The following is a 24,812-nucleotide window of genomic DNA, read 5'->3' as shown; positions in this document are numbered from 1 at the left end:
CGCGCACGTTGTCACATGCACGCCCACGCACACACTCGCCCGGGAGCTCCGCGACCCTCGTCGTTCACTCCTGGCCCACAAGCACCCGGCGAGAGACGCACGGGCGACACCCAAAAAGCTCGGAAGATTTTGCCACTTTCACACTCACTTGCCAAGCTCCTCATACAGCTGATACTCGTCCGTGAATCTCGTACAGGTTGTCGTAGCCATGTTTCCCGCTTCTCCTTCTTCGTCTTTTCGTTTGTTTCCCCGCCTCTGGTAAAATGTCGTTTGACGGCCGACGAAGAGGGGGAAACAAGAGTGGTGTGCCCAGTTGCCACAACAAAAATGAAGTTTTGAGGGAAGAAGCGAGGCCGAGAGAGGGTGAGGTTTATTTGGGGAAACACCGAGCAGAGCACGGAAGGTCTCTCTGGTGCCTCCCTCTCTGTCTCTCTTTTGGTTTGACAGCTCGCTCGCTCGACCAGACCCGTTGTAAAGTCAAGTAAGTGAAGCGACAAGAGACATCCGGTTCCGTCTTATAAACATTTCAAAATAAGAACTTGTTTTTAAATTACAACTTTCAACTTTTGGTTTGTTTTAATTCAGAACAACTATATTAGCATTTTTGAAGTTGCAGGCCACATTGGGTTAAATATTTTGGCCAAGGGCCTCAACTTGGAGTCTTATTTTTCATTTATGAATAAACATACGTGCCCATACATGTAAAATTTCAATATACAGTGGAACCTCGGTTCTCGACCATAATCCGTTCCAGAACCCTGTTCGAAAACCGGTTTGTCCGATCACCGAAAATCGTTTTTTCCATTAAAAGTAATGTAATATCGTTTTAATCCGTTCCAACACCCTGAATGTTTACCATGAACGTAAACATGAAGCTAACCCAGGCTAATCGTACGTTCGCGTTAGCGTAATCTTCCGTACGAAAGATTACGCTAACATGAACGTGTAAAATTAAAAAAATCAGGTCGTTTACACGTCATTTAGCACCCGGGTCTCCACAAAAAGTGGTGAGCGGTTAAAGGATAAAGAAAAGGATTATGAATAGGATTTCTTACCTTTGTGGTGCCCAGCAGAAGCCATGCTGTATGTATAGCAAGATCGGAAACTCGCACACCTTCTTCATATTTTGCTATTATTTCTTTCTTAAATGCAATAGTTGTACGAACAACTCTTCTTTTTTCACCTGTAGCAACTTTGCTGCTTGCATCGACCTTCTTCCGAGGCATAATTAGGGGCTAAAACACTCCGTTCACCGATATTAAAAGCGAAAAGAAGTGCGCGCGCACGTCATAACAGTTCTTCACGAGGGGTGGGGGCAATCTACACGATCTACACCCGTACGCCGCTCAGCATCGCACCCTAGCGTACCGGCGTTCGAACTCCGATTTTTTGAACGAAAAGCGAAGCAAGAATTTCTCGAAATTTTGGGTCGAGAACCGATTCGTTCGAACTGAAAGGCGTTCGAAAACCGAGGTTCCACTGTATTTGTTTTTTAAGTTTAGTGTAATCATTTTTTTAGTTTTGAAACACACAATTAAAGTTAAATAACATATCAGGTCTTTGTTTTAAGCACTTAATTGTTACTTAGTTTTGTAGTTTTACTGTAGTTATAATTTTTGGGCATTTTTGTAGTATTTCTGTGGAAACATATGTTGGCCTGGTGAGGGATGGGTGCCACCAGGCTGTACTTGCCCAAGACACAAGACAAGAAATGGTGCCCCTACGACCCTAATGGTTAAGGTAACCAACTAACCATTTTTGTAGTATTACCAAAGTTTTATTTTTGTAGTATTGCTGCAGTAGTATTTACATAGTAGTAATTTTAGAGTATTTCTGTCTGTATTTTTGTAGTATTTGTCGTGATATATTTGTTGTAGTAGTTCTATGTCATAGTAAAAATGTATTATTTTGAAGTATTTCCCTTGGAGCATTTTTGTATTATTCATTTAGTATTTCTGTTGTATTTTTGTTATAATTCCATGAAAGTATTTTTTGTAGTATTTATTTTGTATTTTTGTAAAATTACTGTAGTTGTATTTTTGTAATATTTCTGCAGTCAATTTTTTTTGGTAGTATTTTTGTTGCATTGGTGTAGTTTTATTTTTGTAGCTTTGCTGTAGTAGTATTTTTATAGTATCAACATAGTAGTAATTTTGTAGAATTTCTGTCGTAATATTTCTGTAGTTGTATTTTGTAGTATTTGTCATGATATATTTGTTGTAGTATTTTTGTATTATAGTATCACTGCAGTATTCTTTTGTATTATTTTTTTACATGTATTTTGAAGTATTTTCCTTTGAGTATTTTTTGTTATATTCCTTTAGTATTTTAGTAGTACTATGGAATAGTAGTACTTTTGTAGTATTTATTTAGCAATTTTTGTAGTATTAATGTAGTTGTATTTTGTAGGAATTCTTTAGAATAATTTTTGAAGTATTTCCATTGTTGTATTTTTGTAGTATCTCCGTAGTAATTTTGTCATATTTCCATGAAAGTATTTTTGTAGTATTTATTTTGTATTTTTGTAAAATTACTGTAGTTGTATTCTTGTAATATTTCTGCAGTCAGATTTTTTAGGTAGTATTTTTATTGTAGTTTTATTTTTGTAGCTTTGCTGAGGTAGTATTTTTGTAGTATTTACATAGTAGTAATTTTGTAGTATTTCTGTTGTAATATTTCTGTAGTTGTATTTTTGTAGTATTTGTCGTAGTATTTTTGTATTATAGTATCACTGTAGTATCCTTTTGTATTAATTTAAGTATTTTCCTTTGAGTATTTTTTGTAATATTCCTTTATTATTTTAGTAGTATTTATTTAGCATTTTTGTCGTATTTTGTAGGATTTGTCTTAAGAGTACTGTAGTGGTATTTTTGTAGGATTACTTTAGAAGATTTTTTTGGAAGTATTTCCATCGTTGCATTTTTGTGGTATGTCTGTAGTAATTTTGTTATTTTCATGAAAGTATTTTTGTCGTGTTTCCGATGTAATAATTCCATCATCGCATTTTTGTCGTATTTCTTTAGTTTTTTTTTATTTTCAGAATGAAAGCAAAATAATATATCTTTTTAATCACAAAATTTTATTTTAAGTCATGCTTTTAACATTTCATTACCCTTGCCTTGGTTGCATTTTATTTTGACAGGCAATTCCACCAATTTCCCGTCTTTACATTGCAGCCCTCTAGCACTCATTGGTTTTCAGAATAAGACAGATAAATTCATAAATAAAAGCACTTGTGATGTGACGACAGCTTAATGGTGAACCATATAATTACGCATAAAAAATGATAAGGTAATCATTTCCAGTCAGACCTGTTCAACCACAGTCTTCTTCAGCATTTATTGTCACTGAGCCCTGCACGAATACTAAACAAATAAACACAGTAGTCAATTAATAAAGCCATGTACACAGTGGATCAGTGGAGAAGACGGACCGAGTTGACGTGCAGGTGGTAAAGGAAGTCGGCGTAGGATGCACCGCCATTGGGACTCTTGTCTTCCACTAGGTGGCGCTGCAGGAGCTCCTCGCCTGCATCACCCTGCTTCACCAGGAGAAGCTGTGCAAGATACCAATGCAAATGTTAGAAGAACGACTTTGCCAAACGCGGTAAAGCAATAAGTAGCTGGAGAACCTGACGGAAAGATGATACTTCTAAGTCCAGCGCCTTAAGGAGGGTTCCAACGTTGACCGACAAAGGGGTGTCCAGAACCGGTAGCTTGGTCTGAATTCACAAAACGACACAAGAATTACTCAAAGATACTCAGGCTTTTTCATATAATTATCGAGTATGACATATGAGTGCCGTGGCCATACATCAGTCTGGAAAGGGGGATGAGGACACAACTATTATCACCCCAAATAAATTGTATACAGCACTGACGCACGGTAATATTAACCAACAGCACATCCAGCAACAGCTTACAAGCTAAGCTTAAATATTTAACCCCTTAACGTTCTCACTGCCGGCTGTCGGACTGCTGATTAACTAAGTCGTGTCTTCACGATGTCACTATCAAATGCACTCATCACTGAAACATCCCGATCAGTCTGAAACAAGATACCTGAAAACTATAAAATTGATGTGAAATTACACTCATGAAACGATTTTACACAAACATGGTCTGGTTACATTCGAGGGTCCATGGAATCCAACCGTGTAAAATATGTACTCCCAAACATAAGATAATGCTGAAACATAAAAAAAAAAAAACAAAAAAAAAAATCCGCCTAGAAGCATTTGTGCCTCGTTTGACGATCCTTCTTGTTGTCCATAATTCCCCTTAAACAGTAAACAGACTCGTCAGATGATTTCCAATATTAGCCTCTGACCTTTGGATTGACACCACTCTAGGCCAACTGGAGCCTTTTTATGATGGTCCTTAGCCTGTGTTTCCCTAGTGCAGTGGTTAGCACATTAGCCTAACACGCAAACGGTCCCGGGTTTGAGACCGGGTGGAAACATTTGTTGACCTGGTGAGGGATGAACGTCACCAGCTGTACTTGCCCAAGGAAATGGTGCCCCAATGAACCTAGTGGTTAAGGAAACCTTAGCCTGTGACAACATGAGGCCCTGTGTTGAAAAAAATAAACTGACGTGACCTATTTCGTCTTCAAAAATCTTTAGCCAATAGTGGCCAATTCAAATGTTGATTGACACATTGGTTAGCGAATAAAATTCCCAACATAATTGCATCCACTTTTATGGGCTGTATGCAAATCAGAGCTGAAAATAAACGTGCGTAAATGCAACCTTCTATCAATTTTACGTGTGATTATCATGCGCAAGTGTGCTCAATCATGGATTGACTTCTGGAAAGAGAAATCATTTACAACTCTTACACATTGTCTAAAAATCAGCCAAAGTAAAATACAAGGTTGCATCTTTTTTAGGGCCGAAAACTAGTCGTTTCCAGATGGCCAATTTTCGAAACGCTTTGACATACCTTAAGAAAAATGTGTAAAATACAAGGTTTGGTTTTTCAGATTGTGATCACATTTGACCTGGGACCAGGTAAGGCTTCAAGCTATTGTCCCAGCTGTTTTCCAGCTAAGAGACGCTGTTTTGCACGCATGTGATTGCAAATATTTCAGGCGAGAATAAAAACTATTTCTGTGTGTTCTAACTTAGGTTAGGAAATGTTACAAGTTTTTGCAGGTGATATTTTAGTTAAACCTGAGATATAAATTGATCAAAAATGGTTTACCTCCCCAGAAGGAAGTGATGACATGCAGCCCACGTTGAAAAGCTCCATCAAGGTGCATGCTGGGACATGGGTACCCACCCACAGCAGGAGGGTATGGGGCGTGTGCAGCAAATAGATCCCATCTGGTTCCAGACTTGTGGCAGAACATCGTAGTGCCCCCTCATCCTCTGTCATATTTCCAGCATGCGATAATGACTGCAAGAGATAAAATGAAGAGCTTTACATTTGCAGGAATTATATATTTTTACAATTTCCAACAGAGGAATCCTGTGCGAGAAGGTGATACTCAACGTTTGCACCGGGTTTTTTTCAACCAAAGAGATTTCGTGAGTAAAATAATTTGTGCTCATTTTTCATTTAATTATTTGTGATACCATTCATAAAAATATACTATATATTATAGTAATTACATACAATATTTTGGCTCATAATATATCAGAATATATCAAACAGATTTATCGTTACCCTGTAAAGAAAAATAAAATTGCTATTATACTTTCAAAAGTCACTTTTTATAACATCCCAAAAACAGCTTAATAATGGACCGATAGACTGATTGGATTCGGCTGCCTGGAGTGGTTGGGGCTAGGGAGCTGCAGTAACCAATTTGGCCGTCAGAGGGTCTTGGAGACCCCGTGAAAGCAGACCACACAAAAGCAGATGTTTATAGATTTTGTTGGTTTTGGGGGTGCCCTGATTTGAATCCTAGCTAAAGACACCCGCAAAGGTCCAAAATACAACTGTAGGTTTTCACGGAAATTGAATCAGCTGTTTCGGAGCCTATAACACACATACACGCACACACAAGTCAGGCTTTATGAAGTAGTTTAAATGAGATTAGATGGATTATGTCATGCACCGGAACAAGAGCAGAACCCAAATGCGCGACGTTTCTCACACAAGCCTTTTATTTGACCCGAAATGGGGAGTCATGCACGTTAGGCAGCAGTCTGGCGTGGAATGACAGGAAGCTAGAGACCGACGAGATCAATACCAATTGCCCGAGCAGATATCGGACCAATGGGATCAATACAGGATTGATATCGAAACAGGATATCGAAATTAAACAGGACAAATTAGGCAGGAACGAAAACTGGAGAGAATAATAAACAGAACAAAAATAGACAGAAACAATACCGGACAGGAAACGCAGGCAGGAAACCGGACAGAGTCAAAACCCATGTGTTGCGAGGCAGAGGTTCGTTGACGGACTGACAAAGGTTGAGCGAGAGCACTGAGCTCAAATAGAAGGAAAGCCAATCGGTCAACGAGCCGCAGCTGGCGCCACACGGGCGGGGCCAATTGGGCGCCACCGTGACAGATTAGATTTAATTTAACAAAAACATTTTAAGATAAGCAAAATCTTTCCATTAAAAGAAATTGTTTGGTGCTACTCACTGTAAGTATCAAGCCTCTGGGAATTATTTTAGTATGATAAATCACCATTAGATAGCAGAATTGGCTTCTATTAGATGTTTGTCTACACATTGAGGAAGTTCACTTCCTCTTCCTATTAGAAGTATAAAATACCCGTAGATATTACAGCCCGGCTCAACCAAAATAACTTGATTCAAGGGACAAAACTGAAGCAAAACCAAATTTTCATATTTTATTTATGAAGAATCAGGAGGAGGAATAAAGGGTGATTTTTGTGTCTGACAGTGCCACCGAGCGCATCGGTGCGTGGGCGCGTGTTTACACGTGTGCATGCTGCGCTGCATGAATCTTCCACTGAGGAAACCAAACAAATGACGAGTGGATGATTAAAATAAAATAATTAGGCGAGAGAGAAGCCTGGCCCGACTGGAACCCGAACTAATGATTGACATTTTAGGCCAGGTTTGGGCCTGAGCTTAAGGGATCTTACCTCTACTTCCTGTATCCATTTCCTATATCTGGTAAATAAGTGTGTGTAGGTGGCCCCATGTGGCAAGTAGGCGTAATGAAGCAGTGTGGTGAGAGTTGCGAAATATGGACGAATAGTAAGAGGCAGTTAAGTTCTTACCAGAACTTATAGGTCAGGAGTTAAAGCTCTCTTGGGAGCAGGTTCGAATCCCGGCTCCTCCGTGTTGTATGTCGAAATGTCCTTGGGCAAGACACTGGATCCCTAATGCCCCCAATAAGCAGGTAGGCGCCTTGCACGGCTGACTCCCTATTGGTGAGTGTGTGTGTGAATGGGTAAGTTTGAAGCACATTGGGAGGTCTTCATTGACGTGAAAAGTGCTATATGAATGCAGACCATTTATCATTTACCATAGCCTTAAAAAAAATTGACAAAGTCCCGGCGTCATCTCCTGGTCAAAGAGGGATGACGTTTCGTGTGCGTCTGCAGGAACGGGGTCGCCCGAGGGAACGCGATCACCACTGTGTCCGAAAGTTCATGCATAGTTCGTACATAAGTTCAATGTTCTGGCAATAAGATGTTATTTTGCAAGCAAAATTGAAAATTATTGTTTGGAAGGGTGGAAACATGTTGGCCTGGAGAGGGATAGGCGTCACCAGGCTGTACTTGCCCAAGACACACTATAGGAAATGGTGCCCCCACCACCCGAGTGGTTAAGGGATCCAACCAACCAACCAACCACCAACCAATCATAAAAGCAAAAAAATTAAAAAAAAAGTTCTACTTGAAATGCATCCTTTCACAAAAGCTTTTTATCTCAAGAGGTTTTCTTGGATACTAGTATTTTCAAGAAACTTAGCAATGTTCAACTGTTGTTTACTAAACAATGGTAAAAGCTAGACACAAACTTTTTTCTAATAATGAGACATATCCTATACCTATATAGCCATAGAAGTAAATTTTCTGTCGGCCTTCAAAAAATATTTCAAAATGGCAAAAATTGTCCGGCGCCAGCTCTTCCAAATTGTTCTGGCATTGAATGTTTCGATTACTTAATTATTTGAATTTATTTTCAGTGATCAGAGGGGTTTTATAGCTTTTTAGGTTTCACTGTGTTGGTACAAAGCCAATTAGTTTTTCATTATTTCATATCGGGAAAATCTGTGCGTTACATGAGCGGTTCGAGCTACAGGCACAGTCCTGGAATGAGTTAAACTCGTATGAAGAGGTAGCACTGAATGTGTTATTTTATATACTTACCAGAGGTATCAGCACGGGGTAAAAGTGCATAACACAGGCCTCGGCATCCAAGCCAAGCACCTGGCAGCGCAGCTCCAACCGGTGGTGCACGGAGGTCCGTAAACCGGGCAGCAGCACGTCGCTTTTCCTCAAACTGTTGACGTAGACGGGCAGCGCTCGCAAACCTCGGGGCAGGACCAGCTGGCCGGACGAAGCCGACGTTGAAGCGGCACAGCCGTGACGGCGATAGAATGCAAGCGCTTCTGTTAGATCTCTCTGCAGTTCCTCACGCAGATCCTGCAGGGGGCGCTCTAAAACTGCAGAATACACTGAAAACACAGAGCATGGAATTTGTGACTGTATTTTGCAGAGTGACAAATATATCTGTGATTTACATTTGTGATTTTCATTTTTTGCACGTGCATTTTTTAAAACATGATTTTTAAATCCTGAGTAAATGGCCAATAAATGAGTTTTTGAGACAAATTTCTCCCCATATAGATGTAGGGTAGAAATTATGGTAATATGTAGCTTACATTAACAGTTGCAGGAAGTTCTTCCCATTACAATTTACCACTGGGAACACTTCCTTGATTTTTTTCCAGGATCCAGAATAAATGTTCATAATTAAAAGGTAATCTTTGCATTAATACACATTTCATAGGTTTAAGTTGTAGCATGCACCTGTCCTCTTGACTGCGAGTCATAGGGGGCGATAAGGCTCTATAAAACACTACTGTACAAACGTATGCCAGCTGCCGTCGATCACAGAGGAAGAAGAAATACGATGGCAAAGCAAAGCCACCAGACAGCAGCGACAATTTCAAGCATTTACAACCACTTCACCAAAAATTCATGCACTTTACAATCTTTGAAAACACAACATTAAAATTTAAGCATTTTCAAGGATTTCAAGCACCCATAGGAACCCTGTATAAGGCAAAAAATTGTATTTTGAGATATATTTTTTTCCTATATAAGGCGCACCACGACAATAAGGCACATGGAATTGAAAATCAGGGCTAGGGTGCACAAAAACTTTAAAAATACCGTATTTTTACATTGATTCATCAGTTGGAACACATCATTGTACACCAGGGGTCGGGTACTAACCATATATGGCTCTTTTCATGAGAACATATTGGTCGGAGATTAAATAGAAATAGCTCAATTATTTACTGAATTGTTACATGCGTAGGGGATTGTAGCACATGCAACAACGAGACATACCGGATCTTCACACGGTTTGGTCCAGTACATATATATATATATATATATATACAACTCGATTCTGATTACAGTTTACAGTCAATGTCTCACACCACCAGGCCCCGCTGTGGCTGTAAAACGCTAAATAATGCTTTATGTGGAAGCTCAACAAATAATCTATGTTCATTGTTGAGACACTTTTTATCAAAAAGCCACAAAAGAACACTTTCACCCAAAACAAGCTTTTTACCCAAATGCGCTAGCATAGCACATAGACCAATTTGATTGGGTGAGCGGTAGGAATCGGCAGAGCTATGCACAGGACAGGATGCGTGCACCACCTTTCACATCATCACACTGTTTTTGGTCACGGTACAAAATTGTTGATGTTATTAAAGGGCCTGGCTGCGAGGATATAGCCGCTCTGTAGTACAGAAAGTTCAGGGACCACTGAAATATAGTATTGTATCACCGATTTGCAAAGTCTTTACGAAGCACACGAGATTCTGAACTGAATGAAGAGAAAAGCATGGTGGGAAGTAATTCAGTCATACTGAAAGATAAACGCTTGGCCACACGTATTCAAAATGTTTGTCACTTACAATGCTTAGTTTGAGAAAAAGTGAAATACAATTTCATAGTCATTTTTAAACACTTTGTTTTCTCAGTTCTTAAACATACTAGTACAACGACTAGAACAAGCGAGATAATGAGATAAGACCTAATGCTTTTTCATGTGATGTGCTTCCCTAGTGTCTTAGTGGATAAGATCCAGTAATCTGTAATTGGTTCCCGTGGCATCCAATGTTATATAATTGAGGACAAGCATCTGTGACCCTGGCAGCCTGGTGGTAAGGTTTCATTGGTCTTACTATTGCTATCTGGTTTGATATCCGTGTCCACCGTTGATATGCAATTGAAGGCAGCAATGCAATAAATTCATTGACTGATCAATAATTGCACAAACGTGTTAATGCATTTCTGCTTACAAGGTGCAACACACAATAAGGCGCACGTTCAAATTTCTGGCCAATCTGAGGTTTTCGGCAATGCCTTATAGTCCAGAAAATACAGAAATTAGGGTTTGACTTAAATGGATTTGAAATTCAAAATCCTGGTTTATAGGTCAATAATATGTAAATGGTACATTAACAACATAAAATATGAACTACAATACAAATGAATCATTTTACATTTTATACTGAGAAAATTTAGAGTGTAAAATATTCACTCTTCTTGCAGTAGAAGGCCAGCAACGTCTGAGCTTGATACTGGCGGAAGGTTTCCTGCAGTTGCCTTGAGCAGCGCAGTGTTAGCGTATGCACCCTCGATCTCTTCTCTCCGAATGAGGTGTGGTATGCAAGTACTGCCTGGGAATATGCAAAATGGGGAAAAAAAGAAAAAGTTAGCTAACCGTCCATAGGAATTACCAAACCCTTCCAAATGTTCGCATTGGATACATTCTCATTTTGATTTGATTGGATTCTACACATATTTATTATATATCATAATGGTGTTGTTTCCACTTCGTCATTTAATCCACATTGTTGTTCGTTATTTTGACTATTAAGCACTGATATTATCGGCCAATAAGGTTGGTGTTCTTTGATCCCCACATCCTTTAGGTTCAATCTGCTTTTGTTACCTAGGATATTTAATAAAATAATATAGGGCTTTCAGAACAGATTCAGAATTTAGCGTTGTGCTCTCCTTGCAAGTTTAAAATTCAATGATCCCTTTTCTTCTTTTTTTAAGTGTCTACTAAACTATAAACTTATCACCTTCCTTGTTTCTTTCCATACCTTACATCATACAATCAATCATATAATATAAATTTGATTAACAATAATATTTCAGCACTATAAGCAGGGTTAATACTTCTTTTTCATGGCCAAATTCAAGCACTTTTTAAGGACTATCAAAGCCAGTTATCCAATTTCTCCAGTCTGATGTGAATCATGAATTTTGCAGACTCACAAATATTTTTGCAATTTAAATATGTGATTTTTAATCTTGTGTGTAAATTTATCTAGGCATTTGACTTTTAGATGTTGAGTAAATTGCGAATATGTTTGTTTTTGAGACAATATCTCCCCATTTGGGGCAGCACGGTGGCACAGTGGTTAGCGCGTGTGCGGCACAGTTCTGAGGTCGTGAGATTGAACCTTCCTGTGTGGAGTTTGCATGTTCTCCCCGTGCTTGCATAGGTTTACTCCGGGCACTTCAGTTTCCTCCCAAATTCCAAAAAACATGCATGTCAAGTTGAATGGCCGGTCCAAATTGTCCCTAGGTGTGAATGAACGAGTGAGTTGTCTGTCTCTGTCTGCCCTGCAACTGTATGGCTACCAGTTCAGGGTGTCCCCTGCCCACTGCCCGGAGATAACTGGGATGGGCTCCAGCACCCCCGCAACCCTACTGAAGATAAGCGGTGCAGATAATGGATGGATGGATCTCCCTCATTTGGGTGTTGGGTAAAAGATTACATTAATATGTAGCTTACATTTTCATTTGCAGGATGTTCTTCCCATTAAAATTTACCACTAGGAAACAGAACCTTAATTTTTTTGCATGGCCCTTAATAAGTATCCATCATTGATATGTAATCTTGGCACTAACACACAATTTATAGTGCCCTGTTTAGGTGTCGCATTCACCTGTCCCATAGGGGGCGGTGACGCCTCATAGGAAAATGCCATAGAAAATGAATGGCATCTGCTGTTTATCACGAGGGAAAAAGAAATGCAATGGCAAAGCGAAACCACCAGGAAGCAGTGTGGGTGTCATTTTTAAGCAGACTTGTTGAGAAACACGGCCACAATTTCAAACATTTACAAGCACTTAACCAAAAGTTCAAGCACTTTCCAATCCTTGAAAACACAACATTAAAATTCAAGCATTTTCAAAGTTTTCAAGCACCCGTACGATCCCTGTAGAAAGTGACTCATTGAAAATAGATAAATAGACGATCTAATAAGCTTTCAGTTTTTTGGATTACAATCTCGTTGAAGTCCTCAGCGATCAAAAATCGTGACATTAAATGACTATTATAAATGTTGTTTTCTTTAAATTTGTGTATTCTAGTTAGATGTGCATATTTATACAAAAATACAACAATTGCTGACAATGTATACAAGTATACTATGTGAAGAGAAAAATCCCATTATCAACTTTTGCACTGGTTGCAAAATATCACCCGGCCAACTGATAGCATCCGATCAACTTTCAATCGTACCTGTACTACGACGCCTCGGTTCTCATCCAGAGCGGCGCCATCGTGGGCAAGCTCCACTGCAAGCATCGTCCGGGAGTTGAGTGTCGCCATGGCGACCCGGTCCGGCCTCGGCCCGGACGAGAAAAGTCCATAGCAGGCGGACACTCGCATGCCTGGAAACAGCATTGCATTGTATAAACTTTATAAATGATTTCATGGGATTGGATTGATGTTGAGATGTTGTACCTTTGCTAACAAACAGACAAAGATCCGCTTTGTAACTGACATCTGCCTTCACGACACTCCTCAGGTTACGGCTAAAACGGTCCCGGTCTAAATCCCCCTGTGAACACGATTACAAAACGATAGCATTTGTTTACATTTTCATTATTAAAGTATTTGAACATGGGCCCTCCTGTTACAAGTTAGCCTTTTCTTACCCACAATAAGAATAGTGTGTGAATATGGGAATAGGTTTATAATTTAGTAGACATTCAAAACAAGAAGAGAAGACAAAAATGAAGTTTGAACTTGCAAGGAGAACAGGAGAGGACTGTACAAAGAGAATTCCTGGAATCCTCAGCAAACGTCTTTGTTGGTGTCCAATTGTAAAAACAGAAAAAATAATTTATTTATCATTCCTCTTTTTTTATATCAAGGAAACAACAAAATTATAAGCAGTTGTTAGTGTCAGAAAATAAGAATAAAAAAACACTTAAATGATTTACTTAACAATCGGGAAAGAAAATTGAATTGTATTTACCAGTATGTAAGCATACAAACTGTATTTAATGTGGATTCAATTTTCTACTACTGACACTCGGTACAGTTGTTGTATGGCTCATTTAATACTAATCTGTATTAATTCATGAACTGGTTGCCAGCCACACCTAGGGACAATTTGGACCGGCCAATTAACCCGACATGCATGTTTTTGGAATGTGGGAGGAAACTGGAGTGCCCAAAGGAAACCCACGCAAGCACGGGGAGAACATGCAAACTCCACACAGGAAAGTTCGATCTCATGACCTCAGAACTGTGCCGCACACGTGCTAACCACTGCGCCGCCGTGCTGCCCCTTTAGGAATTCAACTTATGGTAAATAAAATATTATACAGAGCGTTTCAAAAACTGTAATATCCTTTGAATAATATTAATTATAATAATAAATATGTGTATTCCCCTGTACTAATTCACAAGAAGATCATTTGTAGTGAAAAAGAAAAAATAGTAATGCCTGGGACTGTTACCAAAGATAGCTTGTTTGGCAAGAATTTCCCATAATCCACATGCTTTGAATTTCTCATTCTAAATTGGGAGAATAAATCTTATAATCTTCAACATTAATACCTGTTAATTTAATCACCCATAATATGTACATCTTTTTTTTTTATTTATGTAGGGATTATAGATTAAAAATAGCATTTTTTGCTAATTCTGGATTGTATTAACCATGTTTTGTTTGTTTTGGTAAAATGCATTGTTCTCTTTTGAGCATATCTATCAATCAAAAGCTGTGAGTACGGTAGCTATTTCTTTGAATGAGGGATGAGTCTTAAGTCTGTTACAACAGATTCAAAATCAAACAAATCTTGTCAGAATATTTTGCACAGGAATTATCTTATTGACCATAAACATTCTTTATCCTATTTATATGTGTGTTCGGTAAGGTTTTAAATATAAATACATCACAATAATTTTTAAAAAAGAAACAAAAAGGGTTTAAAATGTTGTTTTAAAAATCGATTAAAATTGTAATTGTCCAGACTAACACATAAAATCTGTTTTTTCACCCAGCCCTGCAATAAATATTACATGATTTTAGTCAGCATTTCATCATGTCAAGTCATTAAGTCTGCGTACCTGCAGGTGGCTGTAGGTGTACAAAGCACCCCCAGTCAAGTAAGGAACATGGCCTGGCCAAGCTCCACCCACATCTTGAGGGGTGAGGATGAACAGGTGAACACAACAGCCCTGACCAACGCACGCCTCAGCTAAAGAGATAGCTCCCTCCGGTGGCTGGAAGATAGACTGTGGGAAAAAAATGACACACCATTTTGAATAGAGCATGGAAACTAGCGTAGAAAATCCAGTATTTACTCACGACATCGCACTTCGGGTATCGTTGGTTTGACTGTTAAGTGGATTTTGAATTGAAGTGTCTTGATTGTCATTGATATCTATATATTGTGCATTGTGTTTTGCAGCAGACAGCAAATGCTAACAATGGACGGGCGCAAGCCAGTGTGGCCACCAAAACAAACCACAAAGCATGGCGACAGCTAGCTTTTAGCAACTTGTTACATCAAATAGAAATTCATCAATGAAATGAAAGAAAATGATGATCACCAGCGGGTGCTTCGTGGATTATGATCAAGTTCGGGAAGCGACTGAGGCAGCGCCCGTCAACTATTCTCTTAAGCCATTCCTGCCAAGCCTGTATCTCACCAACACTAGATCTGTTGTACAAGAAATGGATGACCTGGAACCACAACTCATTGGAAACCGCTGCATTAGGGAAGGTTGTATTTTATTCAATGCGAAGACCTGGCTTAATCGGAGGATACCAGAAGCTAGCGTACTGCTAGCCAGACGCTCTTCAAATGGTTTTCTTACAATGAAAGGCGAAGCCCTCCAATTTCATTGTACTTTTGTATGATGACAATAAAGACCATTTATTGACCTGCAATTCTTTTTTTATTAGTAGAATTATAGTTGTTATTTTGTTACGGTCATATACTCTCAGTCGGTAAGGACGTCATCTCAAGGTAAGTTTGACCCTTGGAGGCTTATATGAAGGGACGTTGCTACTTAACGGATTTTCACGTTTCACGAGGGGGTTCCGGTCCCCATTAACCAAAATTAACCGAGGGATTACTGCAATCAGGAAACATGTCCTAATAACCTTGATGCATAAATAAACATGATTTTTGTCTTACTTTTGGCTTACTGTTCCCAAAGAAGCCCGTCGAGGTTATTTGTGTCTCTACCAGTGGAGCAGAGTGGAAGACAAGAAGCTTCCCGGGAGAGGTTAGCATCCTGAGAATGGTCAGTCCTGCTTTGACCGGAAGCTCCACAGGAATGCTTGCCAAGTCTTCACCCTCAGGACTCAACTGAGGAATGTGCTGCAACACGCTACATAATGAATAGCATATAAGCATCCGGGTGGATATCAATACAGACTGCGTAACAAAACAGTGAAACCCATTAAAGTACTGTAAATTCCGGACTACAAGCATACAAAACTACCAAAAAATATGTGTGGAGCTGCAAAAAAAATAAAAAGCCCAAATAAAGCCTTATAAGACAGGATACACATACTGCATCTATATTCATTGGAAAATGTTTAGGATGTGTCCTGTGTTGCCCTACAGAAAAAATATTTTTCCATTATCTAACTTTTTTTTCCCAATGTGCCTGTGAGCCCCCAGGGAGCGGTAAAGACCCACATGTGGCTTCAGAGCAAGTTTAGCGGGTCAAGAAGTTCAACTTAGTTAGCGCGCATTGTTGGGTGAATCTAGGTTGTGTTTGGTTAATGGAGTCAGATAACTCATTCGAACAATTTGGTAAACAATACATTTTAATATTTCATTCCCAACTATTTCAATTTAATTAATATTGACTGGTGCACTCGTTGATTAAGATTGACAGCTGCAGACACAGTCCGCAACAAAGTGTCTTTATCGCGACACAATCTATTACTTTTCTGTACTAGACATTTCCCCGTTGATTTTTTTTTTACATGAATGAGTTCAGTTTTATGACTGTTTAAGCCTTCGGCTTAATATCCAAATTTAGTTTCTTCCTGCTGCTTTTAACCTGGAGTACTCTGTAGTCCGTTTTTTACAGTACTTTTCACCTGATGATGCCGTCTATGCAGTCCTTTAAGGGGAGTACAAGCCCCTCCCTGACAGGAATTTGCAGCTCGTCCGAGGCTTCCGCCATGATCAGCATGTGCGGGCGGGACAGGGCGGGGTTAAGGTCGTATAGCTGTATCCTGCTATCGTACGTCAGCAAGCCGACGCGGACGTCCCTGCGTCAAAATGGCGGTCAGCGTCTGCTTTTTGCATGATCGTCTCTATGATATGTGTTTCACCTGTCTAGTGAAGCGAGGAGAGTGTGTATTTCCTGTGTAACAAACTCCAAATGACCGGATCGAAACGCTGCTGCAGATCTGTCGATGGCCAGGATTAGCGCTGCCGCTTCACCCTGTTGCGTGCGGGCACAAACTAAATGCAGAACATCTATCGATGTTTATTATATGTATGTTAGCAGGGAATACAAAAATAAACGTGGTTAAAATGTTTTGATTGGTTTCTGAGCGGATTAGGTGTGGTGCAAAAAGAACCTTGATAGGGTGGAGGACTTCGTAGGATCCCAGGTGAAGTTCAGGCCTCTGTTCATGATCAATTCGGACCCCGCCCACTCCGTTGGTGGGCTGGTACTGTTGCCATGGCACTGCAGAGAAGGACATATGCGATTACCTCAAAATTGTGTTTTTTTTAAGGACTTAATTTTTATGATTCAAAATGTAAGGTGTAACAAGCATCTAATTACAAAAGTTCACAACAGGCCCTTTTTATCCTCCAAGACGTGCAGTTAGAACCATACACAGGGTAGGATATCGGGATCATACTAATATTTTCTTCCTGCAGTCCAAATTATTAAAATTGTTGGATTTAGTAAAATTTTTCACTTCACAACTGCTAATTAAGGTCAACGAAAAACAGAAAACATCCAAAAATTATTCACTCGGAAAGAGGGGAGTTATAACTTAAGGAGCTGTAGTAAATTCATAATCCCAAAGGTGAGAACCACCAGGAAAAGTCTGTGTGTGTCTGTGTGTGGAGTCAAACTTTGGAACAATTTACAAGACGAGATCAAACAATGTCCAACTATTCACATGTTCAAATATAAATACAAAAAAACATTACTGGTGGAATACAGAGATGAAGAAAATGGCGTATGAGTGATACTAGAGATGGGGAACACTGCGTTTACACTTGTTATATTTACTATTATTATATCATAACTGTTATTATTGTTATTGTTGTTATTATCATTGGTGTCACAATGATATTTGGTGACAAGTAGCATTATAACGTTAATAGAAGGGTACTACGATGATTAGTGTATAAAATATGTGACTATTGTTATTAATATAATTATTGATATCTGACCTATGTAATATGTATATCCGTGAGATGTTGTTATATTAGACACAAGAGGAGCTATCTGTAAAATGTAATTAAATGGGAAGATGAAGGGGTTGGGAAAATAAGCGTCAGCTTCTTACTACACCTTTTCAAACATGTTATGTTAACATTATTTTTGTTGTCGAGTCATTGGTTTTGTTCTGTTTTTATTTTATAATGTTCGAAATAAAGTTTCCATGCATTCATTCATTCATCTAAGTGACGAAGGGAAAAAAAGAGCACTTCATTTGTTGAGTGCCATTGATGGCACATAGCCGTCAAGTCACATCCAAGAGTTGCGTGCCATTGAGGACAATGTCCCGTCAAGTACCGTTTATGATCAAAATAGACAGAGAAAAGCCTCATCCGTCTCTGGTGAGAAAATCAAGCTGTTCCCCTGCTGTGCTGACTAACTCTGTCCACTAGTTGGCAGTGATGCGTATCTTTCTCAAACAATTAAAAAGCAAAAACGAAGAAAAGCTCAGGAAATTAAGATTCGGTTTTGATTCTAAGAAAGTAGAATGCAACGAGTACAAGCGTGTCACACTTAGACACTAATTTTTCTGAGGTAAATCTAGGGCAGCATGCCGGCGCAGTGGTTAGCGCGTTTGCGGCACAGTTCTAAGGTAAAAGGTCTTGGGAACCTCCTGTGTGGGTTCAAATCCAGCTGCCGGACTTCCTGTGCGGAGTTTGTATGTTCTCCCGGTGCTTGCGTGGGTTTCCTCCGGGCACTCCGGTTTCCTCCCACATTCCAAAGACATGCATTTCAGGTGGATTGGCCAGTCCAGATTGTCCCTAGGTGTGAATGCGCGAGCGAGTTGTCTGTCCCTGTGTGCCCTGCGATTGGCTGGCAACCAGTTCAGGGTGTCCCCTGCCCACTGCCCAATGATTGCTGGGATGGGCTCCGGCACCCCCACGACCCTAATGAGGATAAGCAGTGCAGCTAATGAAATGAGGTGAGATGAGACCACTAAATAAATAAGTTGTGTTTTTTGTACCATGTGGCCACTGAGCTAAAACGAGTTTGCTTTAAAAGAACAAATGAATACTGTACAGGATTGGAAATTCGCGGCTCAGGAGCCACATGCAGCTCTTTAGCATTGCTGAGTGGTTTCCCGGTGCTTTTCCAAAAATGTATACAAATTGAAAGAGATGGAGGAGGGTCGCGGGTAAGCTGGAGCCCCTCCCGGCTATCTTCGCGCAGTGGGCTAGGTAAACCCTTAACCTGTTGCCAACCAGTCGCAGGGCACACAGAGACATACAACTCACTCGCTCATTCACATCTAGGGACAATTTGGATCGTCCAATTTACCTGAAATGCAAGTTTTTGGAATGTGGGAGAAAACCCACGCAAGCACGTGGAGAACATGCAAACTCCGCACAAGAAGGCTGGTAGCTGCCGTGCTGCCTCTTTCTGTAACAGTAGGCTAATAGGAATGAGTGGAGAGGTGTTGTAAAAGGATAGTGGGATGTTTAGACGCGTTCTAAGGGATGGGCAGGGCACCCGTATGATGCAGCAGGGGTAAACCAGTGAAAGCTGTCGAGCCCTGCTGTTGAACAAAAGAGTGTGTTGTGTCACCCTGACCCGAGTGACATGGCCGCTTTCTTGTTCATCTGGAGGGACGAAAACATGACCGACTTGGGTGCCGAGGTGATTGACTTGTTTGGGTTTTTCCCTTTATAATTTTCTTTGTTTTTGTATGCGTTTGTCTTGCTGTCGGTCACCCCTCTCGAGGGATATGACCAGGGTCGGTCGGACGGTCAGTCGGTCGGTCGATCGATAAATAGATAGATATAATAGGCTAATATAGCCAATACATAAAGCATGTCTTGCCTTAATTATAGGGATTATATAAGACGGCGGCGCAGTGGTTAGCGCTTGTGCGGCACAGTTCATGTCATGGGAACCTGTAGTGGGTTCAAATCCAGCTCCAGACTTTCTGTGCGGAGTTTGTATGTTCTCCCCGTGCTTGCGTGGGTTTCCTCCGGGCACTCCGGTTTCCTCCCACATTCCAAAGACATGCATTTCAGGTGAATTGGCCGGTCCAAATTGTCCCTAGGTGTGAATGAGCGAATGAGTTGTCTGTCCCTGTGTGCCCTGCGATTGGCTGGCAACCAGTTCAGGGTGTCCCCTGCCCACTGCCCGATGATTGCTGGGATGGGCTCCAGCCCCCCCGCGACCCTACTGAGGATAAGCGGTACGGCTAATGAGATGAGATGAGATATAAGACTTTAATTTGATGCTGCTCCAGACAGGTTGTTTTCTTTTGGTCCAATATGGCTCTTTCAACATTTTGGGTTGCCAACCTCTGGTATAGTGCATCCTGTAAACCAGTTTACGTATTCAATCCGTTCTGTGTTACCTTCAGTCACTTTGTCACAAAAGGGGCAGCGGAATCTTTGTCCACAGTCCTGCCAGCTCATGGCAACGCACATGGATGCGCCGCACCAGCTACATCCCGACACGCAGGCCTCCTCAGAGACCACCGGCAGAGGCTTCTGTAATCAGAAATCTGTTTTCATTCATTCAGATAAAACAGAGATTTAAAATGTCACCTCAAGCGGATTCTGCTTGGCCAGGGGTGTGACTAGAGCTGCCAGGGGCAGACGGGCCAGCAAAGCAGTTGGACCATCCAGGGGCAAGCAGTAGGTCGTAAATCGGATGGCACGGGGGCTTGCGCAACCTGAATAGGATGTGACATCATCATAGATCAGAAGCTACCGTATTTTCCGCACTATAAGGCGCACCTAAAAGCCTTTATTTTTTTTAAAAGCTGACCATGCGCCTTTTAATACAGTGCACCTTATATATGGATCAATATTAAGTAGCAAAGTCTTGCAACTAAAGCAAGCAGCCGCCGACTAGATTTTCCCCCGAAGGCGAACTCGTCCGCGGTGTATGCTGGGATTTATATACCGGCGTTTCATTTCCTAGCCAATGTGTCAATCATCATTTGAATCAGTCACTATTGGCTAAAGTTATTTAGAGGTAAAGGGGGCGGATCCTTTTTATCATTTACAGGCTCGCATAGGCTAAAGGGGCGAAACAAAGCCTGCGATTGGCCGAAAAAGATGAATGTGAATCACACAGTTGGGTTGCACTACAGCATAGAGAAAACATGTTTTACTATTCTGTATTTGTAAATATTTTACTCTCCTGGATTTACTACACTCACGGTTGTAAGAAGACGATGGTTACGTATCATTAATGAACGTGAAGTCTGCAAGAGAACTTAGGTGAGCTATGCGGCTTTATATTTTCCCGGTATCTTGTTTTAGAACGATCTTGATGTTTCTGTGATGAGTCTATTTCTAAACTAAATTCAATTCAAAGTGTTTATTGTCATATGCACAGTAAAGAACCCCGTTTCCCTGCACAATAAAATTCTTACTTTGCTGTCCACACAGTTGCCAGCAAAAAATAAAATGGAAACTAAGAAATGTTTGTTTGGTGACATCGTACGGACACCGCATCCGCACGTGTCTACGACACATATTTGCTTCTTTGCAAGCTTTTGAATGTTAAGGGGTAATAAGTTTGACTGAACTATCTGACTGTTTTGTCGACGTTCCCATTGTAGCGCCTTATAATCCGGTGCGCCTTATGTATGGAAAATATCGGACAAAAGACTATTTTTTGGGGGTGCGCCCTATAACCCGGTGCACCTTATAGTGCGGAAAATACGGTACTATGAAAAAGATTGGAAACAGGAGAATCATTTCTTATCATTCTAACCTCGATCCTCAATGATGCAGGGAGTGGTCGGAAGAGGAGGAAGAGGACTGAAATTTTCAGAGACAAAGACCTTTCCTTCCCACTCGGCCCTGTCATCTGCCATCACTTTGACCTAAGAACATTTAGGTAAGAGTTAGCAGTCCCTTTTTTTTTTTTTTTTTTTTTTTTTTTTAGACAAACAAAAGCTCTTACTGCACTGGGAAGCATCCCAGGGTCCAGTCCGTAACGAGACTCTGAATTTGGAGACATCTAGAGAAAGAAAACATCATCTTTTAATTGTACAAATATGAGTGTTAACCTTGGAGACCGTAATGAATCAATCTAGAAATGTAACTGCTTAAAGGTTCTTGCGAGAATTTGAAAATGTTCTTCTTGGTGACGCCATCTTTTGGCTTAAATCATCATTGCAGCCCCTGTCAAGCTGCTTGCTTGTGTGGCCCCAAGTATGAGCATTTCATACTTTCAGGTAAACTCTTCTTTTATCATCTTTTCTGGGGTTTGGACTGCATTAGAAACAGTTATTTTCTTTATTTTATAATTTCCAGGCTATACTAACAGAAAACAACAAGCACGAGCATAAAATCATGGATTGCAATGTCCTCTGACTCCTGGATACTCCTGCATCACTCACAATGTTATATAAAACCCTTGATCCGACAGCAACAATATTTGAAGGGTGTGCATGTTTATATTTACTTAAAAAGTACCACTAAATACAGTTATGGCGGCAACGTCTCAAGCACAGAGTAGGAAGACGCTGAATTTCTCATCATGGAGATATTCTCTCAAATGTATATACTTGCATCTAAGCTGAATTCACAACTATAAATGTCAAAACCAGAACGGAGACAGGACGGACTTGTTGCGTTTCTCACAAGTTTTATTGGAAGAAAGAGAAAAGGTTGTGCCCACGATCCAGTGATTGCTGGATGCGGGAAGCAGGTCGCTCTGAGCGCGGAAGTGGATCCTCCGTGACGAGCAATGGCGGTGTCGGGAACGGAAAAACGGGTCAGTAGCCGGGACAGGAGAGCAAAAACGTGGTCAGGGTCGTAAGCGAATCGTAAGCCAGGAAAGGAGAATAGACGTGGTCGGGGACAAAAAGAGGTCGAAAGCCGGGACAGGAGCGTAGACGTGGTCCGGATCAAAAACGGGTCAAAGCCGGGGGACGGACGGGAGCAAAAAAACGGGACGGGTGGGAGTCAGGGTCAAAAAAGGCTTGCCTAGTGTTAACTGAGGTTCGCAGACGGACTGACAAAAGGGGAGAGACAGGACTGGGTACAAGTACTGATCGGGAGCCAATCAGAGCCCGCAGCAGTTGGCGCCAAAGGAGCTGGCACAGCTGAGTCAAATCAGTAATCATGACAATAAAAGTAAGTACTGAAATCAGGGAGTCATCTTATATGCGCATTTTTGGTAGTGTGTCACCAGAAAAGTAGGCAGTACGTAGGGAGGAGGTGTTGCTTATATAGGAACAACAAACCAACTAGATGAACACGGAATTTACGGTAAAAATGTGCTGAATTTTGGTATTTTTGTTTGTGAAATTATTTAATTTTTTATATTATATAAACTGTGTCTGGAGAAAAAAGAAAACATCTTGGAGAGTACCCAGAAATTGAGAGATGTTTAAGTGGGTTGAAGCCCAGAGACAAAATGTATATAGAGTGTTTCTGCTAATGACACCGTTGCCATGGCGCCCAATTGGCCCCATCCGTGTGGCGCCAGCTGCGGCTCATTAACAGATTGACTTTCCGTTTTTTTAAGCTCAATGCGCTCTCTCTTACTTTGTCAGTCCGTCAACAAACAACTTCCCCGAAAGACGTGGGTTTCGACTCGGTCCTGTTCCTGCTGCTATTTCCTGTCCGATATTGTTCCCGTTTATTTTGTACTGTTTAATTTCGGTTTCCAGTTTTGTTTCCGTCTATTTTTGTCCTGTATATCATTTTCTCCAGTTTTTGTTCCCGTCTAGTTTGTCCTGTTAATTTTCTATATCCTGATTCATTATCTATCCTGTCCGTCCCGTCCTTTCCGATATCAACTCAATTGGAATCAATCTTGTCGGTCTCTGGCTTCCTGTCTTTCCACGCCAGACGCTGTCTCACGTGCATGACTCCCCATTTTCCGTAAAATAAAAGGCTTGTGTGAGAACGTCACGCGTTTGGGTCCTTATCCTGTTCTGGTTCATGACAGTTAAGTGTTTGTTTGCAAGCGCTCAAACTTGCAAGAAATATGAGAGCTTTACTGCTTTCAAATGTTTTCGTGGAAATCTTTTTATGTAGCGATTTGAAAGTAGTTTCAGGGGGTCGGCTTCTAGGCCAGTGTATATAAGGTAATTTGTAGCCAGATAGTTACTTTCAGAGTAACGCGGTACTTTTTGATGTCAATAATCTGGGGGCTAGCTGGATTAATTTTGAAATGATTTATCTACTAACTGTAACCGAATAATTGAATACTGTATTTCAGTAATGCACCCGACACTGGTTACGACTACCAATTAAGGCAGATTCATGTGAGAATATGTATCAAGTCTTCAAAAACCTGCTGGTGTCCCTCCGAATATGGAGGCGGGGTGACGGGGGTAGATTCTCCGTGAGGAGGTATTAATGCTGGATAACATGACGGTGCCTGCCACGATGGGGATCCCAAATCGAGATGCTGGAAGCCGGGTAATGGATCGCAGAGCGGTCCCTGCTCAAAAGCTGGATGGGAACTAGGGTGGCCCGCCCACAGCGGGTTTTGATTGGTTACAGGGACGTCCATCAAACACCATACCTATTCCATTCGTCGAGTGATTACCGGAAGCGGAATCTGTAAATGTAAAACGCTATAATTATTTTTAAATGTTTTTTTTACGTCAGCACTAAATGAAACACGATTAAAAAAATAAATAACCCAAAAATATAGCATGGAAACTATTGAATTTTGGGTAAGAAAAATTGTACCTTTTGCCAAGGGACGGAAGTAGCGTCCATTACGTTGAGTGGATCCCCATCACGCTCGGGATCGACGCAAGCGGACCCAGAAGGGAAATTCAATTAATTCTAACAAAACTCTACGTTCAAATTATTTGTGAGTTCGCCCAGAAACCCAAACGTGTTGCTAGCGAACGGAAAACACAAAAATGAGGAACAACCTCGGTGAGCGTGCCAATGACAGCATCCAATCGAGATAACAC

General features: G+C 40.7%; 2 protein-coding genes and 1 long non-coding RNA gene across 10 annotated transcripts in view; 1 reads left to right on the top strand and 2 right to left on the bottom strand.

Moving 5' to 3' along the window:
- Positions 1-463, bottom strand: part of camk2b1 (calcium/calmodulin-dependent protein kinase (CaM kinase) II beta 1) — a 79,043-nt gene extending 78,580 nt beyond the window's left edge. For all 8 annotated transcript variants that reach the window (XM_088336606.1, XM_088336607.1, XM_088336609.1 and 5 more), the window contains exon 1: positions 149-463. In XM_088336606.1, coding sequence (XP_088192732.1) covers positions 149-210 — 62 coding nt within the window. In that variant the 5' untranslated portion in view covers positions 211-463. The remainder of the gene's footprint in view (positions 1-148) is intronic.
- On the top strand, positions 41-5,524 carry LOC148366170 (uncharacterized). The gene is made up of 3 exons (XR_015850553.1): positions 41-481; positions 1,633-1,740; positions 5,213-5,524. It is a non-coding gene; the product is annotated as an uncharacterized LOC148366170 (long non-coding RNA).
- Positions 3,321-24,812, bottom strand: LOC148366169 (protein transport protein Sec24C). Its single transcript, XM_088336605.1, has 18 exons — positions 24,580-24,812; positions 24,176-24,445; positions 21,830-21,886; positions 21,638-21,749; positions 20,458-20,585; positions 20,265-20,400; positions 17,055-17,164; positions 16,803-16,915; positions 16,566-16,739; positions 15,646-15,841; positions 14,570-14,737; positions 12,953-13,049; positions 12,728-12,879; positions 10,727-10,865; positions 8,308-8,615; positions 5,205-5,399; positions 3,632-3,721; positions 3,321-3,556 (listed from the first exon to the last, which is right to left on the bottom strand). The coding sequence occupies exons 2-18, from the start codon at positions 24,395-24,397 to the stop codon at positions 3,416-3,418; spliced, it is 2,538 nt and encodes an 845-aa protein (XP_088192731.1). The 5' UTR covers positions 24,398-24,445; positions 24,580-24,812; the 3' UTR covers positions 3,321-3,415.

Source organism: Urocampus carinirostris, chromosome 5 (genome assembly GCF_059441175.1).
Source record: "Urocampus carinirostris isolate Australia breed hairy pipefish chromosome 5, RoL_Ucar_1.0, whole genome shotgun sequence".
NCBI classification, from domain to species: Eukaryota; Metazoa; Chordata; class Actinopteri; order Syngnathiformes; family Syngnathidae; genus Urocampus; species Urocampus carinirostris.
Note: the sequence above shows the minus strand (reverse complement) of the source record. Positions and strands in the feature narration are given on the sequence as shown.